This window comes from Lacerta agilis, chromosome 1, assembly GCF_009819535.1.
Source record: "Lacerta agilis isolate rLacAgi1 chromosome 1, rLacAgi1.pri, whole genome shotgun sequence".
Classification (NCBI taxonomy): Eukaryota; Metazoa; Chordata; class Lepidosauria; order Squamata; family Lacertidae; genus Lacerta; species Lacerta agilis.
Window position 1 is genome coordinate 21,997,427 of NC_046312.1, and position 18,302 is coordinate 22,015,728.

General features: G+C 42.2%; 1 protein-coding gene across 1 annotated transcript; it reads right to left on the bottom strand.

Moving 5' to 3' along the window:
• Positions 1-2,820: 2,820 nt before the first annotated feature.
• PSMC1 (proteasome 26S subunit, ATPase 1) lies at positions 2,821-16,645 on the bottom strand. The gene is made up of 11 exons (XM_033141283.1): positions 16,555-16,645; positions 14,590-14,643; positions 13,377-13,473; positions 11,970-12,094; positions 10,966-11,151; positions 9,402-9,530; positions 7,766-7,862; positions 6,612-6,801; positions 5,439-5,590; positions 4,630-4,784; positions 2,821-3,143 (listed from the first exon to the last, which is right to left on the bottom strand). The coding sequence occupies exons 1-11, from the start codon at positions 16,555-16,557 to the stop codon at positions 3,009-3,011; spliced, it is 1,323 nt and encodes a 440-aa protein (XP_032997174.1). The 5' UTR covers positions 16,558-16,645; the 3' UTR covers positions 2,821-3,008.
• Between the last annotated feature and the right edge of the window lie 1,657 nt (positions 16,646-18,302).

Sequence of the window (18,302 nt, forward strand, 5' to 3'; positions counted from 1 at the left end):
CCTCTTAAGAGTAGTTGCAAAAGTTTTATTTACTTTTCCAAAACCCTTCTTTAGATAACAAGGTGGGGACAAAAAAAGTATTTGTATAATTAAATTCGTGGTCTGTGCTGGGAGCCACATTTATTTGAAAATAAATCCCACCATAATCAATGGGACATACCATCAAATCTAAGCTCAAGCTCACAATTACATCGGGCATCTAAATGTTTTTGGCCTTATAGGTTGGGGGCATCTGCCTATGTCAAAAACCTAAAACCTGTTAAATTGTCCTGGCTGCAAGCCAGGGAAATCTGGCAACCAGTTATTTGGAGCTGCAAGGGACCTGGATAAGTGAAGACTCTTGGCAAGATTCTTTGGGGAAAGCCAAGCCATTTAACCCATTTTTGAAACTGACTTAAACTTGCAGTGAAAAAATGTACCCAACGTATTTACTGTGAAGACATGCGAAACTAGGGCTTCCATTCAGGAGACTTGCCCCTATTGGCTATTAGCTTTCCTGTTATGTGAGTTTCTAAACAAGAGCATATGGAGCTTATTAAGACAGAAGACATGGACTGCTCTTCTGTGGAGCAGGATAAAGTGCCTTTCTCTTAGAAAGTCCTCCTACCTCCTTGCCTGGTTAAAGATTCTGCTGGCAGAAACCTTAACCCACATTTGCTGTTAACCAGCATTTGGATATGGGTTCCAAATTCTGCTGAATGGTGAAATCTGGTTCGCAACTATCATGGCCAAGATCAGTACCTTAACCACAGCTGACGTAACCAGTGAGAATTTCTACAGGAGCATGCAACTGCAGTTAAGAGCCTGGGAATATTTATGGGGGAAACCCAGTGGTGTCCCACCAGCAGAACTACTTCCCTTCCCTCTGCCCCACTTTGATCCAGAGGACTGGAGGATCCTCTAGAGCAGAATGGCAGGGGGAGGGGGGAATTGCAAGGAAGAGGAGAGGAAGAAGTTGCATTCATAAGAAGTCCACTCACACAACACTGGATTTCCCCCTAAGTGTTATCATTGCCACAGAATGACATGTACAAGAACGGTGGTTGCTCTGGCAACAGAGCAAACAAGCTTAATTAATCCACACCGTTGTCAAACTGAATAAACAGTACATGGACGGACGGAGAAATCTGTTGGTTAGGAGTGTCCCAAGTATTTGTAATTCCAGTTACAGGTGGGTAGCCGTGTTGGTCTGCCATAGTCGAAACAATATAGGAAATTATTTCCAGTAGCACCTTAGAGACCAACTGAGTTTGTTCTTGGTATGAGCTTTCGTGTTGGTCTCTAAGGTGCTACTGGAAATAATTTCCTATTTTGTTTCAAGTATTTGTAAGTGCAGCTCACCTACAACTAGTGATGACGAGAGGAGATGGCTCTGTTAGTGAAATACAATCTGCAGGCGGCCACCTGCTCATGGCAGCTCCTTTGTGATTATACTCCTCTAACAACATCTATTTCTAGTGCTTAGTGTTGTCACAGCCTGTCTTGTTCAGCTTGAGATAATAGGAGAGCAATTTGCTTTCGACGTGGTTCAAATTGTTCACCGGAGCCATGAGAAACCCCTTCAGGCTCAGAACACATGCTTCATAATTCAGAAGTAGAGGGAATCTGCTAGCAGTTAATGGTGTGCCTTGTAGTGCAGCAGAGAGGTAAAAATACGCCCCCAGTTGTTTTGAATAATACACATATACATAAATGCAATTCAAACCCCTTTCAGTTTTGGTGCTTTTTGCTTTCTCAGGAGGCTTGTTACCTGTAGGAACTCTCCCCATACCTGGATGCCAACAACAGTTGTGGGTTAAGTTCCCTCACTCCATGAATGCACAACCCAACCTGGAGAATCTCTGTAGGACCCCAAAGCCTGGAATTCCAACAACAGTTTGACCATGGAAGTTATGTTTATGACTCTGTGATCAACATAGTTATTTAGACTCAGTCTGCACTTTACCCACAGACAGCCTTGGCTGTGACATCTGACCCTCAATCCATATTAACATTTTGTGAATCTGGCATGTTCTTGGAACCAGGCAGGAATTGATGAAAGATGCAGGGTTCTGTTCAGCCCTCCAAGTCATTTTGCATCTCACTTCCACTGAGCATCTGTTACCACAAGTTGTCTAACTGCTTATCTGAATGGATTTTCCAATAATGTGGGCTTTTGAAAGCATTCCCAGCAGAATGTTTTTCAACATTCTTTCGGCATTCTTTCTCAGTCTCTGTGCAATCACATAAATGTCTGCGCAGCTAGGCTGGAGTTTTGGCAGGCTTCCCACAACCATCCTTAAGGGACATACATGGCTCCTGTTTTCCCACTCAGTTCTTTCCACTAGTGGTAGCCTCAAAGCCTTGTTTTTTATTATCCAATTTCTACCCAGCACTTCCTTCAGATTCTCTTGCTATTCTCTTGTTAGTGTTTTTTTCTGTTGCAATTACCACACTTAAGTACCCATTTCTTCAGCTTTTATCCTCCCTTTCTCTCTTACAGTTTTATCTGCCCCTCTCTTTTTGTACATTATTAGTGCTGTTTCTTTCCTCAATCGCCTTTTTGTGCATCCCCACCTAGATTGGGTTTATGGCTTGACAGAAGGGCTTTTCCCATAAGTGCCTTTCCTGACAGCAAAAAACTTAACACCTGCAATTCTGGAGAGTCATATTTGTGACTTTAGCTGTTTACTTCTAGTTGCACCCAGGTCTAAATGTAACAACCAGCCATGGAAAAGTTATGGAGTCAATTGGTTTGCAGACCGAGAGGCAGGCAGACAGGCTGAGATACACATCAGAAACCATCATTGCTTAAAATCCTAACCCATTCATTCCAATCCATTTGGAAACCAAAGTTTTAATGGCAAATAAAGTGTTTAAAACTACAATGTGGAGGAATTCACTTAATGCTTCGAGCAGCAAAAACTTTTTCTTTCTGCCCAAGGCATTGATTTCTCATGCTTTTTCTGTACTCTGAAAGGTTCCAATCATTTCTCTTACCCCAGGACAAACAAACAAAAGATAAAAAGTTACAGATAGAGGCCCTCTGGGGTGCCTTCTTGTTTCTTATAAAGAACATTCTCTTTTGATTTTTTGAAGTCTTCGTTTGTTACTTTCATTCTCCGTTCCCGCAGAGCCATCAAGCCAGCTTCTGTGCAAATAGCCTGCCAGAGATGGAAGCCTCTGGTTAGAAAATTATGAATCTCACTTTTATTCAATGCAGTGAAAAAATAATTTTCAGTAAGCAATACTTGCAATATTGTCCAGCTAGGGCAGCAATCCTATGCATACTTACTTAGGAGTAAGCAGCACAGCACTGGTTGAGACTTACTTTTAAATAAACCTGCACAAGATTGGGGCATTAGTCTGTTGAGGTTGGTTCAAAGCTTAATTAAACAAAAAGACAATTACATACTTTTTGGTCCTTTCCCTCTCCATACTCTGCTCTCACAGAAGCAGAGCCCAGCAGAGCCCAATGAATCTTTTCAGCCTTTGAGTGAAATGCCATAATCGAAGTTTTTACAATGAAGTGTCATTGGGTGTAAGCAAGAAAATGGAGGAGATATCCTGTGAGTCAGCCATGGTGAACCCACCAGTGAAAGACAATGAAGCAAGTGCCTGTTTTCAACTTTGCAACTCATCTCTTATCAAGGCATATGAGCAAGTGTCTCCATACTTCCCTGTCTGAGCATCATGCTCAACTGCAGAGGTCCTCCTAGTTTTGCCGCATTCAGGGTTAGCCCCCTTCCTATCAATTCCTCCAACCCGTGACAATGCTGGCAATATTTCAGCTCTTGTTAAAGCATGCCTCATGAAACACACTCAAGCCTTTTCTGGTGGGTAATGTTAGGAATTAATTAAAGGGGCCCTTTTGATTATCAGTTGCATTTTATCTATCGTATTGTGATTTTAATGTTCTATCTTTTTAACTTGAACACTTGAGATGGATTACAATGAATGCAAGGCCTCAGCTGCTCCCTCCTTCCCTGCAAAAGGCATTCTGCAAGTGTCACTGATTCCTACAAGCTTCTAGCACAGGGGTCAGCAAAAAAAATTCAGCGGGGGGCCGGTCCACTCTCTCTCAGACCTTGTGGGGGGCCAGACTATATTTTGAAAAAAATTATAATGAATGAATTCCTATGCCCCACAAATAACCCAGAGGTGCATTTTAAATAAAAGCACACATTCTACTCATGTAAAAGCATGCTGATTCCTGGACAGTCTGCGGGCTGGATTTAGAAGGCGATTGGGCCGGATCCGGCCCCCGGGCCTTAGTTTGCCTACCCATGTCTAGCAAAAAGTTTGGCAAAACATTCAAGCATTTCTTACCCTCGTTCCATGAGTTTTGGCCCTTCATACCAAAGACAGGCCCACTTCCCAAATATCAATGACTTTCTAACTCAGGAGGAGGCAAAATAGTTGACCAACATGGGAAATACCTCCATGACACGGGACATTTGTTATCAGGCAAACCGGAAGATGCCAGTTCATATTTTTTAAAAACTTAACCCTTTCAAAAATCAAGAGTGATCAGGTAACAAACAGTTCCTCTAAAATATGATAAAAATAATGGTGTTTGTGAGAAGAGATGAAGGCTGAGATGATTCACTGTTAAGAGGAGAAACTTTAATTGGTTAGCAAGCATCTTACCTTAATATCTGCACCAGAAAGATCGTCTTTAGCCATAATCAGCTCATCCAGTGTGACATCATCTGCCAAAGTCATTCTGCTGGTATGAATCTGAAAGATACGCTTCTTTGTTTTCTCGTCGGGCAGAGGGAATTCAATCTTCCTATCGATACGTCCTGGGGATTGAAAAACAACAACCAGGCAGCTTAGATTTTTACTGAGATGGAAGGATTTCCTTGGGAGGTGGCTTCACACTGTGACTAAACAGTTTACTTCTTTAAAAAGCAGTTTTATCCTGGAAATGATGGCATGTGATCTGAAAATCAAATAAGCAACTGCAGCATAAACCATTTTTGGCACTTTCTACTCCACAGCTAATATGTTACCCCTGACTAATGGGGATAAGCATCCCCTGAGGTTAAATTTCATAAACTACATATTTCTCTTACATTTATATCCTGCCTTTCTTCCATGGAACTCAAGGTGGCCCATAGAGGGTTTCCAGGCCATCTCCCATCTAGGTACTGACCACACCTTGATTTCCTTAGCTCCAACAAGTTTGCTGTATTATTTGTCTTCAGACCATACCCTGGGATCTAGCATGCAAAACTAACTGCTCACATCCCTCATTGTTTCACACCTCCCTCTCCCCGGGTTCTAAATCTAGATTATGAGCCACTGAGGGAGAGGAACTTGCCCGTTTTTGCTTGGATAAAGTGTCATGTCCAGTAACAACATCAATAAAGAGTAAGCTACATAAAGGAAACTGCAACACAGTCAGTAGTCAAATGCAAATAACAAGTGGAAATAATTTGCAACACAATGATCACCTGGCCTGATTAAAGCTGGATCCAGTGTTTCTATTCTGTTAGTGGCCATGATCACTTTTACATCTCCACGTGAGTCGAACCCATCTAATTGGTTCAGCAGCTCCAGCATTGTTCGTTGGATTTCCCTTTCGCCCCCCGAATTTGAATCGTATCTTTGGAGGAGGAGAGAGAATAACATCAAGGTAAATTGCATGCAGCAGTCTCCACAGAAGATCACATTTCCCTTTATCTCTAAATAAAATCACTGAGCTATCACAGGCAAATAAGTTATGGCACAAGCAATGGCTACACAGAGATCGCCCCCAACCTCTTTTTTTATTTATTTCCAAACCCAGCAGATGAGATACCCCATTCAGCTGGATGGGTAAGAGGCTGGACTCAAAGCTGGTCTACAAATGGCACTGCTTTGCTTGAACCTGCTTGCTTGGCACCACATAGCTGCTGCAAGTCTTTTCTGCCCCTTCTCATTCCCCCTTCCCTCAGTTGAAACAGCAAAAAAAGCCTTCAAGATGGGGAACAGATGCTTTTACAATACCATCAGATTTCACACGCATAGTTTGTTCTGTTTAACACAGCTGCATTTCAGCAACTTCTATCTGGTGTTCCTTTGAAATTTTAAGTGACTGCTTTAGCCTCCAGTAATTATTACAACAGGTCTTACAAATGGCTCAGTTAGGGTATAGTCTGAGATTGCTCAGGCACCTATATTACACCAGAAGTTAGCTACATAGCAGCTTCAAACTTACTCCTACAATGTGGGGTAGAATTTTAAAAAAAATGAAAGATGGGATTATCAGGATTATAGGCAACTTCGGGTTTAGGCGCAGCTGAATTGACGTGCGATAACACACATGGCACTGAACCTGGAAGGAGCCCCCAAATGTCATAAAGACGTCATGAAAAGGGGTGGAACGGGTGGAGCTGGCTTACTTGTGCTCTACCAAATGGACGCAGAGGTCCAAAACGGAACCCTCGCACAAAACAAGGACTGGCTGTGTAGCAAATACACCTGTGAGCAAAAGGAAAGCAACCTTTGGGGACGGCAGAATGCAACACAGCTCCTGTGTCCCACCAACTCCTGTCATTGATTGACTGGAAAGAAAGGAAAAAATGAAACCAATTCTCAGAATTGCATTTGTTACATCCCACATTAAAGCAACAACAATGTCCTACCTTTTGGTACCTATAGCATCGATTTCATCGATGAAGACGATTGACGGGGCATGCTCCTCAGCCACTCGAAACAGTTCTCGAACAAGCTTTGGACCATCTCCCAGGTACTTCTGTATAAGTTCAGAACCAACCACTCTCAGGAAGGTGGCAGAGGTCTGGTTTGCCACTGCTTTGGCTAGTAATGTTTTACCTGTTTGATTTCCAAAACACAGTTGAATTTAGAGCTTGCAGACACAGTGACTAATCTGCATTACACTGCTATGCATGTATGCATTTTGGAACTATCCACAAGGTACCCATATTGTCGATGAGAAATTAACTTCTGAGGTTAGGCAATCTTACAATTCCGCTACAGCCTTAGAAGTACTTCAAAAAGGTTCCTACAACTTGAACTCATGCTTCCTGGGGGAGAGGTATGCTTTATATTTATATTTTGCTGGAAGCTGCCTAGAGTGGTTGGAGAAACCCAGCCAGATGGGTGGGGTATAAGTAATAAAATAATAATAATAATAATAATAATAATAATAATAATAATAATAATATGCTTGGCTGGAGTGTTGGTGCAGAGAAGCTATTTTAAGGAATGTCTGGAAAACATGGCCATATCTGGTGAAGATGGTTTTTTTTTTAAATTATCAATATATTCAAGGCAGTATACAGCCAAAAATTAAAACAACCAAATCAATACATAAAATATCCAAGTCAGTTTAAACCCCAAGACAATATAAAATAAATACAGAACTAATAAGTAGACAAAGAGCTGGAAAAATATTTTGCAAACTCAACTTACAAAGGCACAACAGTCGTGAAAGACCTTAACCTGCCCCCAAAGATGCCAGGGAGGTGGCAGCCTTGGGCTTCCTTGCAGAAAAAGCTTTCCAGAGTTTCAGCACTGCAGCAGAAAAGGCCTTATGGAGCCAATCTAGCCTCCACAGAAGATGGCATTTTCAGCAGCACCTCATGGGTAAATATTAGCTTATCACACCCCACATTTCAGCACCACAGTTATAAAGAAAAATACCAGGGATAGTAGCAAGACCCTACTGCTCCAGCCTCCAGGCATAATATCTATGAGCTGTGTACCGATCATGACGTGCAGCCCAGAGTGTCAACATTTAGAGACATATAGAACCAGAATGACAAAAGAGTAGTACCTGTGCCAGGTGGTCCATACAGAATGACTCCTTTGGGTGGCTTGATACCCATCTCTTCATAATATTCAGGGTGGGTCAAAGGGAGCTCCACAGACTCCTATAGGAAGAAACAACAACATATCTATCTGTATATTAGCTCTTCCTAGCTGAAAAAAATATCACAGACTGGGCAGTGAATTAATGATCAAAATTAGAGTTTTCAAAAGTGAATGTTAACACTGAGTATTTTAAAGCAACAAATGCCGGCAACTCCAATGTTCCCGACAGACCCCAGTCTGTCCAGCAGGAGCTGGTGTCAAGCTGAGAAACAAGAGCCCCAAGAAACAGAAATTTGAAGCGTCACTCAGCTTGGATAGTCCCAGGCAATTTTCTGTAAACCTAATTTCTCTTATAGGATTAAAGTGCACAATTTCTTTGCAAGGTGCTGTAATACATACATAGATACATGAATGCTTTTCACCATCATCTGGGTCTCAAAGTGGCTTACAATGATAGAAACATGAAATATTACCATATACAAAAACTTAAAACGTCAATTAAATTTCAAACATTAAAAATCTCATAAATTAAAACACCAGAGAAGCTTTCAAGAGGCAAAGGCCCCTGAAATGCAGCAGGGACAGTGCTTGCTTGACTTCTAGTGCAAGGATATTCCATGGAGTTGCACCTACAATCCTGAAAGCACAACTTCTCACTGGCATGAGCTATGCATCTGGTCCATGGAGGACCACTAATAGTGCTCCCTCTCCCTCCCTCTCAGTGATCAGCTTGGGACTTAAGGCAGTCTTTGAGGTTTCTTGGGCCTCAGCTATTCAGGTGTTTGCACAAGAACTGTGAACCTGGTCCAGTAGCAAAGAGCAAGCCAGTGCTGGTCTTTTAAAACTGGTGTCAATGTTAACAGGTAAAAGCTTACAGTATTATTTATTTTAGGATTTATAAACTGCTCTACATTCAGTGAATACTCATGTGTACAGGAACAATATATAAAATACAGTACAGATCATATACAATAATACCTCCGCGAACGTCCGTCTTGTCTAGCATCCATTCCAGCGAACGTCTGCAGCAAACTCGGAAGTACCGGAATGGGTTACTTCCAGGTTTGCCGCTCACACATGCGCAGAACCGCAAACCACTCAGCGTGCTGCGCAGATGCGGTGCTTTGCCCTGCGTCCTTTTCAGCTAGCGGCCGGGGCTCCGGTACGGATCCCGGCTGCAAAACAAGATACGACTGTAAACAGTATTTTTAAAAAATGAACAAGAATTAAAAACTGCAGAAATGAAACAGACTCGTTTTGAAAGGCTTGGGACAGAAAAAGATGGTTTTTCAACAAACACTGAAAAACAGAACAGGAGGTTGCTTCATTTCTAAAGGAAGAGAATTGTAGTGGACTGGAGCCTCAGCACTACAATCACACGCTCAAGCCACAGGGACATGTGGCACCATCAAGAGAGATCGTTATCTGACCGCCTCTCTGCTAAGCAAAATACAACTGAAGTTCCAGCAATAATTGCTGAGCAATAGAATCAAGTAAATACCAGCATGGTTTTTTATTTTATTACTTTTTTAAAAAATTGTGACGTAATCAAACATTCTGGCAGCTGCTTCTTTCATCAGTGCTGAAAGTATAAATACCTTAATTTCTTGAATCTGGTTATCTAAGCCTCCAATATCTGCATATGTCTCTTGAGGGGCTTTCTCCACCTTCATCACTGTCACTAAAGGATCTGTGTCATCCATGAGGACTCCTATCACAGCGTGGACCTAATCAAAACAGGTAGCAGCACCAATAAATAACACAGCATGTAATTTACTTGGGTCTGGGTTGGAGAGAAACGGCATGTTTTTCTGAGTGTTTGTCTCATTACTAGCAAGAAGGCAAGGCATAAATGTCATTGACATAGGTCTGTGGGCCAGCTCGCTTGGTCAAAATCACCACCAGAAAAGGACACCCAGGACCACCCCAAATCAGCAGCGACTTCTGCTGCTTCTGCCTGCTCCAAAGTACAGTGCTATCTGGCAGATCTCTACACCACAGCCAAAGTTTGTTTATTTATAATAAACTTATTGGTCGCTTGTCACCCAAAGGGTGCATAAATACATTGTACCATAGAAAAAGAAGAGGGGAATCAAATAAAACATATGCCATATTGGGGGGAAAAAATGAAACACCAGCTGCCAGTTACAGTAACATAATACCTAAGCAGCACACAAGGTTTTGGTTGCTGCACAATGGGCCTTAAACATGTCTACAAATACAAATGCATGCGAGATGAATAGTGTGATCTAAGTTACGCACAGGTACAACTATAGCATTCAAGCAGTAACTTGCATGAAAATGTCACCTGAATTTCAGATGCTGCTGCCAAATTGCTGCAGCCCTATTGGTCAACAGGGCAGGTTTGCGACACAATCAAAAGCACACATTCAATTAAGCATGGCTCAGGCTACATCATTACACCACGCTGCAACACCAGCGACAAAAATTAAAAGAAACTGGTTTTGTCTGCCACTTTGCATTGACTAAGATGTCCAAGGGAAGTGGCAGAGTAGATGACAAGTTATTATCCTCTCATGAAAATGATTTCACAGCTGACCAAAAGAGGCCACTTTACTTTTCTTCTTGTTTTTCTTCATACCTTTCCATTCTAATCCAAAGAAGCAACAACCTGGCACTGTTCAAATCAATAGGAATCTAGAGTCTCATAACTGGTTGACCTCATGTGATCGGCTCTCGCTACACAGGGGTGTTTACTATCTCTGTTGCCCTCCTCCGAGTTCTCCATTAAGTTTGAATCCTTTTCAAAATTGTCATGCCCAGACTACAACAGGTAGTCAAAATGTGCATGGTGCAAACTCAAGACTGCAGCAGAAGGAAAGACAAGAAGCAGGCTCACTCCACTGGCTGGGCTGAGAACTAGCTCCATTTGGTTCCTTCTCTCTCTGAACTGTTTCTATTCCATTTTAAATATTGGTGCCCAAGTTTGTTCTCTTCTTTCCCCCTCAACCTTTTTTCCTTTTGTGCCATGTATTTTAGATTGAAAACTGGCACGCAAGGAATGTCTTACTTGCTCCTGGCAGCTCTGGGAGATTTTTGGGCTTCAGAGTGGGGCACAATTTTTTTAAGATAAATAAACATTAATAAATGTTACGCACTTTCAGAGGCAGGCTACTCATCTTTAAATATGACAATAATTACCTTATGATTAAGCAGAACTGAACACCCTGGCTCCAGCAAATCCTTGTCTACAAAAGAGAGAATGCTGACATAGTGCTCTGATCCCACTGATGTAGATACGATAGCATGATTATCATCAATAATCTCCTCCAGTGTCCCTACAGACATTGGGGTCCCTCTCAGATCATCCACCTTTGATCTCTCTTCCTGCAAACAAAAATAAGATGTAAGTATGCATGGATTGACCATCACCCTGCCAACCTTCTATGTCTACAGTAGAGAAAGGAATGATAGGGCCCCATTTGGTGGCAGTCCCTACCTGCAAACAAGGGCCTCAAGCTAATTCCATTATGTTGGAGCAGAAAGTCTGCAAATAGCCAAGATAGCAAGAATGTAAAACTGACAATAGGTTCTGCTTAGGTTTGTGCTTCTTAAAGTCCTAAGTCATCAAGCTTGTTTTATGCCACCCTATCTTTACCTAGAGGAAGTGAGTCCTGTGCATCCTTCTCAATATACATCTATATTGTATTGAGAACCTTGGATGTCATTTCAAATGGCTTTGTTTGCGATGCAATGGATTTTCTTTTCTTTCTTTCTAATCTTTTTTTTTTTTTTTGCCAGACCAATAGCTACTATGGTATACACCTATAGGGCTTGTTCTCTTATGGTTCAAACAGAAAAATGATTATTCTGCTTCATAGCATAACTTGAGCCAATAGGATGAGGGAAAACTGTGGCCCTCCAAACGTTGCTGGACTACATTGGATTTTCAAAGTGCAGAAATAACTCACATCCAGTTTGTTCTCTATAAAATAAGCACAGTTTCAGAAACTTGGCAAGGTCATTCGCGATTCTGAACTATTTATTGTGGAACGAGATTTCCTCAGGCAACGCCTGTTTCACTAAATGAATAGAAGAGGGAGAAGGTGGAAAGTATAGAAACAAATGGCTTGAGATACAGACTGGAGCAAGTTAATAACTGGAGATGGGTAAGCAGAGAGAATCATTTGCCTCTCAACATATACCTCTTGTTTTTCTTCCAAAGGTTTCATCTGTTCCTGGTTCCTGATGAATTCTTCCTCCATCAAAAGGTAATCTTTTATTCTTTCCTGCTTCAACAGTTTGAGTCTACACTGGGTGTGAGGGGTTACTATAAAGAAAAAGGCAAAGAATAAAAATATTCAATTTCTGTGAGTGAAGCTCTGGGGAGAACACTGATATCTTCCTTCTTTGGGATTGCCAACTAAATGGGATTTTTAAGCTCTTACCATTTGCCTGGGTTTCCTGCTTTCTACCCTTAGCTACTACTTTCCTATAAATGCAGGAGGGGCTATCTTATTCTGAACTGCAGTGAGAAGGAAATACCAGATAGAAGCATGCTGAGATTTCATGTCGAGACTCTTGTGTGTAGCAGAGTCCTCCAGTAGAGGAGCTTGCTTGCTTGATTTATTTATTTATGAGAGATAAATGTGTTCATTATTTACTTTACTTACTTACATTAGTATATTGCCCAACATCTTAATGTTCTCACACAAATCCCATAAGAGATTTTAAAAACAAATAATCACAATAAAATTAGAAATAAAACCAGGGGCAGCAAACAATATAAAACAGCATTAAAAAGCACTAAGAGCACAACTCTAACTATGTCTAACTCAGAAGTTCTACTGAATTTAGGACTGCAGCCTAAAAGATTTAATTTCAAAGCAAAAGGATTATAACACAGGGTGCCAGGCAAGCCTCTCTGGAGAGGGAATTCCACAACCAGTGCTGTACCACTGAAAATGCCCCCTCTCCAGTAATCACCCACCACCACACCTCATTTGGTGAGCACACTCAGAGAAAGGCCTCTGAAAATGACCTCAGAGTCAAGGTAGGTGTATCTCAAAGGTTGTTTTAATGTGGCTAAAATCTGCTCTGTGCTTCCAGTATTTGTATAGTAATCAGATTATAAAATAAATTCTAAAAGTTGAAAATGACTAGACACCTACAGGCTCAAAGTTCTGGATTCCATGACACAGTAGTAAGCAGATGTTGCAAATGTGTGTGTGTGTGTGTATCCACACACACACACAAACACATTTTATTTATTTATTTCGCAAAGAAAAAGTACATAACAAACACACAATTTCTGTTACACATTGTTTATCGCCTATAATACTCTATACAGCATCTCATTCTTAATTTACCTTAATCCACCTTTAAATGCAAATATAAATGGTTGCCTCATGCCAAGTCAAACCATTGATCCATCTAGCTTTCACTTGGCTTGACAATAGCTCTCTGAAGTTTCAAACAAAGAGGCCTCTTCCGGCCTTGCTATCTGAGCTTTATAAGCAGAGATGCCCAGGCCTGAACTGGGGCTCTTCTATACGTAACACATACTCTGTGATGGTCCCTTCCTGAAATATGCACAAACCAGCTGCACTTACCCAGTGGAAGTTTGCTGGCAGCATCTGGTCCCTTTGTCTTCTTCTTCTTTTTCCCCACTCGAGTTGGAACTGGAGGCTCATATTTCTTCTTCTTATCCTTTTTTATTTCAAGAATCAGGTAGAAAGAGTCAGAATGGTGAAAGAATTGACCCCAATGAAACCTGTACAAGAGTTAGCACTGCAGTGTGAAGAAATATGATTGCTGAACAGGGATGGAGACCCGTGGTCCTTCAGATATTGTTGAACTACTGCTTTCAAAATCTTTGACCAATAGTCATGCTGGATAGGGCTGATGAGAGTTGGAGTGCCACATGTTTCCCCTGGCCTAGACCAGTAATAATAATAATAATAATAATAATAATAATAATAATAATAATAATTTATTATTTATACCCCGCCCATCTGGCCGGGTCTCCCCAGCCACAAGGAGAAACATCGAAACAACTCCAACCTTCAACTCTTACCAAAAATCTGGGGGGGAAAAGTTATCAATACAGAGCTCTCTGATCATTAAACTACGACCACAGGTTCCTGACTGTGTCCTAAGTGACCTCCAAAGGTCCACTATGGACAATTTCAAGTCCAGCAAACAAGCTGAGATAATACACCCTCCTCCATGCTGCTGTGATTCTTGGCAACTGGAGCTAATATTTCACATCTTACTATGGCCTTAGAAATCAAGATCCAGGTGACTGGAGAAACATGGTTGGTGTGCCTCCGAGACAAATCAGTGCATACAATGCTCACAATCTGTCCAAGAGGACTGTTACTCAGTTGGCTCCAAACAACAGAAGGCACAAAATGATATGTTTTAGTTATGTGGTTGGTAAGATCATTTAAATGCTGCTATGGAAAGGACAGAGGAAGTTTATGTTTGTGAAAAAAGTGTGTTTAAAAGTTTCTAATTACAAACTCTTGATAATCACTGTAGTACTAACGGATTCTAGATTATTAAATTAAGCATCTTCCTGTGTGTCAATGTAGCACAGTGGTGACGGATAATGTTTTATGATTAAGGCATTATCTATATGCAGCAAGTAAAAGCCAGCTGCATAGCAAAAAAATGGGAATACTGTAGTACAAATTCAATTACACAATGACACACCCATGGAAATGCTGTCCAATTAGCACAGAACAGATTTTCTAAACAAAATTGTATTGCTGCATTTCTCAAGGAATTACAGCTGATAAAAACATTTTTACATTTTCTTACTTTGTCATCCTTCTTGCCACCTCCAGGACCATGTCCACCACTCTGACTTTGACCCTAATAATGGGAACAAACAGAAGATCAAGTGTCATAATAAGAGTCAGTCTACTTCATATGCCTGAAATATACAGGAACCTCCTCCATCCCCCTTTACACACATCCCACTCAGGCAGAACCGCTTTTATGTGAGTTACCGCATCATAAACAAATAAATTACCTTTCCCTGGACTGGTGGTGCAGGAGATACCTTCTCCTTGCCTCCGCCATACTGGCACCAGTTCTGCTGGGTGCCATTCTCAACCCATGCCCTCCATGGCCAGCTGCCGCAGCTGCACACACTAGCTCCCATCAGGCAGGCAGGCAGGCCAGGCAGTGGCCCAAGCAATTTCCAGGGCAAGTCTGTCTCTCTCCTCCCTGCACACTCTCCCTATTAAAATGGGGGTGCTCCCCACATTACATGATTTCATTTATGCAAGCAGGGGCCTGGAACATAACCTGCACATAAGTGGGGGGGACGGACGGACCTGTACTAAACATATTGATATTCAAATGTTTACACCATGAACCTAGTCCCATTCTTTTTAATAGTATGTACTTCCAAGTAAGGTTGTAATCCTATCCACACATTTGAGGGATAGGAATTCAGCAGAAATGACTTTTGAGATATTTAGGATCATACTGCATGCATGTTTAGGACTGCAGCTTAAGATGTGCAAAACAGATGTAAACTTCCAGCATCCTAATGAAATTGTAAGTACAAACTATGATCTGCCACACTGGCAAAATAATATAATTTTTAGTTTCAACAAAAATTCTTCGCAGTGAAGTGCTTTTAAACAGCAGTAGTTTAAAAACAACCTGACAAAAAATTCTCAGTTGTTTTTGGAGAGCTAATCATACTAGCATAGTGATGTGCAGTCCAATCCTACGAATGTTTACTTAGAAGCTTTATAACGTTCTGTGGGGTTACTTCCAGGTAAGCGTGCAAACAACTGCACTAAGGGCCAAAAGCAGGATGTCCTCAAATCAAATCACTCCACTACCATAACTAAGTAAATGGGCTTTCACTGCAACTAGGGCAGCTTACAATAAAAGCAATGCGACTGCCCTGCACAACCAACCTTCCAATGAGAAGCAACCATGTGGGCTTTTATAAGTTAAAAGCTAGTGTTGTGTTTTTTATTTTTTTAGATCTGCCAAGCGGTTAAAGAGTTTTACCCTTTGACTCAACGGTCTCTTCGAATCACAGCTTACTGGGGCTAAACAGGACACAGAAACCTCCGTAAACAAACAATCCACATGCAGACCTATACGCATGAGGCGCGATTCACACACAAGAGACCTACACGTGTGAGGCACGAATACATTTGTGCACATAGGGCATGTGAGATACACAAACAAAAACAATTTTTATTATTTCAGTTTGTACCCTCCCACCTGACTGGGTTGACCCAGCCACTCTGGGGCACAAAAGTCTGTGTTGTATAGATAGATGGGCAGGTGTTTGTGTGTGTGTTTTCCACGCCAGAGACTGGCATTGGCAGATGCGACTAGTGGCCACATTTAGGCGTCACCACAACCGACGAGCGCCAAGGCCCTCACAACCGAACTCTTGACAGCGAGCTGCCAGAAGGGGCTCGGATTCCTCCGCGACCATCTTCGCCGCCGCAGCCCGGGGGTGGTGGTAGAGTAGGCCTTCGAGGCCTTTAGCCCCGCTCTTCCTTGCTCTCTGGTCCCGTCCCCCCCCGTCTCCATCGCACGCCATCCACCCCACCTCGGATAGGGGACGGGCAATGACACCGCATTAAATCTGCGAAGCCCACGCAGAGAGGGGGAAAAGGCAGGATCCTGGTCCACCTCTTCCTCCTCCTCCTCCGCGCCACCTCTCGGTTCCTCCAGGGGAGGCCCAGCTGCGGCGCCCGCAGACCGAAAAACCCCGGACTCACCGGCCTCCCCCACCCGACTCACCATTCTGCTCACTCACAGCCAGCCGCCGGAAACTGAGCGGACCCTTGAAGCGGCGGAAGCGGAACCGGGCTCGCTACGGGCCGCCGCGAGGACCAAACACCAAAAGCGAAGCGAGAGCGAAGCTGATAGGGGGAGGAGCCTAGGATTCGCAGGAGCCTATCAAAAAGAAGGCTCCGGGAAAAGGACGCCCGCTTGTTTCTATGGGAACGGGAGAAAGGGCGCCGTCGTAGATGTTTTCGATTCCCTAGGCCCAGGGGGTGTGGAGGACGGGTTGTGTGTGTTGCAGTGTGTCCCAAAATAGGGTTTATTCGGAAAAGAAAAGAAAAATGCTTTAAATGAGTTGATCTTGGAAGGGACAGGAAACTTTTTGGAAGAGAGGGGTTGCAATGGAAAAGCTCTTGGCGTTGATTTGGGAAGAGAAAGGGAATTAACATTTTGATAAAGAAAGGATCGACGCATGCTGATTTACGTGCAAAAGCTCTGTTGTTTCGGTTAAAAAAATAAAAATATATATTTTAAGTGCATATTAAACGTCCTGCTGATGATCTGAAGAAAAATGTGTGCGCATTGCTGCCAGCACAGTTGAAGGCGATATGATTGGAACATGCAATACTTTTGTAGCAGTGGCCCAAAGGGGCCACAATGAATATGATAATGTGAACCCCAATAAAATGCTATTATAGAAATGCTATGGTAACCTGTTGCTTTAAGGAAACTGATGATTCTTTGCAAGAGACCTTCCCTACTGGGAAAGAAGGACAGCAAATACGTCAATCACATTCATAAGCTAGAACATGAGTTGATACATAGAACAAAGGCCTAACACAGATTCCCATGCACGCAAACTAACGAAAATGTAACAATCTCTGAGAATCAAGGTTTAGTTAACCATGCTTATTCCGCATGCGTATTAGATTAGGTAATATACATGCGTACTAAACTAAAATGAGGTAATGAAATATGATTGGTTAAATTGAAATGCTTTGTCTGAAATGTTATAAATACCCCTGCCCAGACCTTTGGGCGGGGTTGCGGGCTTGCGAAAATGATTCGACTTTAACCCTTATTGCTTTGCAATAAAGAAAACAAAATGGACTCCTAGCTCCTCTAGTCTCTGAGTTTTATTGGCGTAGCTCAGAAGAAGGGCCTTTTGCCCAATGCAACAGTTTGAGTCGCTTTCCACGCTTTCCACAGGGTGGGTGTGGAGAGAACACACACACCCCGTTTTAATTACATTAAAATGCCTCATGTCTCGGAGCAACACTATATTAGGGGAAACTGTTAATAATTAAAATGGTGAATAATTTGTAGATATACCAGTAGGTTTAGAATTCTGTTAGGCAGAGCTTTGAGGTTAAGGATAGGAAAGGCAGAGGGAACTCTATGCTTTCCTCCCCCTTTCCTTGAGCGTGACCCATACACCCACCCCCAATACAGGGGGTTGAAGAAATCCCTAGAACAGCAGGTATGTGAGGTGCATGGGGAGAGGAAAGATGGAGAAGCAGAAATCTTTGCCTTAGTGCTATGTTGGATACCACCCAGTTTCGTTGTATAGTTTAGTCACCAGGAGGCTCTAAAATTACTTATAGTCCCGGTGGAGCAAGGACTTCCCGTTGTCCTGAACTTGCCAGTGAGAAATAACTTGTCAAGCTTCCTGAAATGTGTGTCCTTTAGCCTTCTGTGACACCGATGTTGATTCATACATTATAATATTTAATTCCTATTAGTTTTCTCTGTTGCCTAGTTTT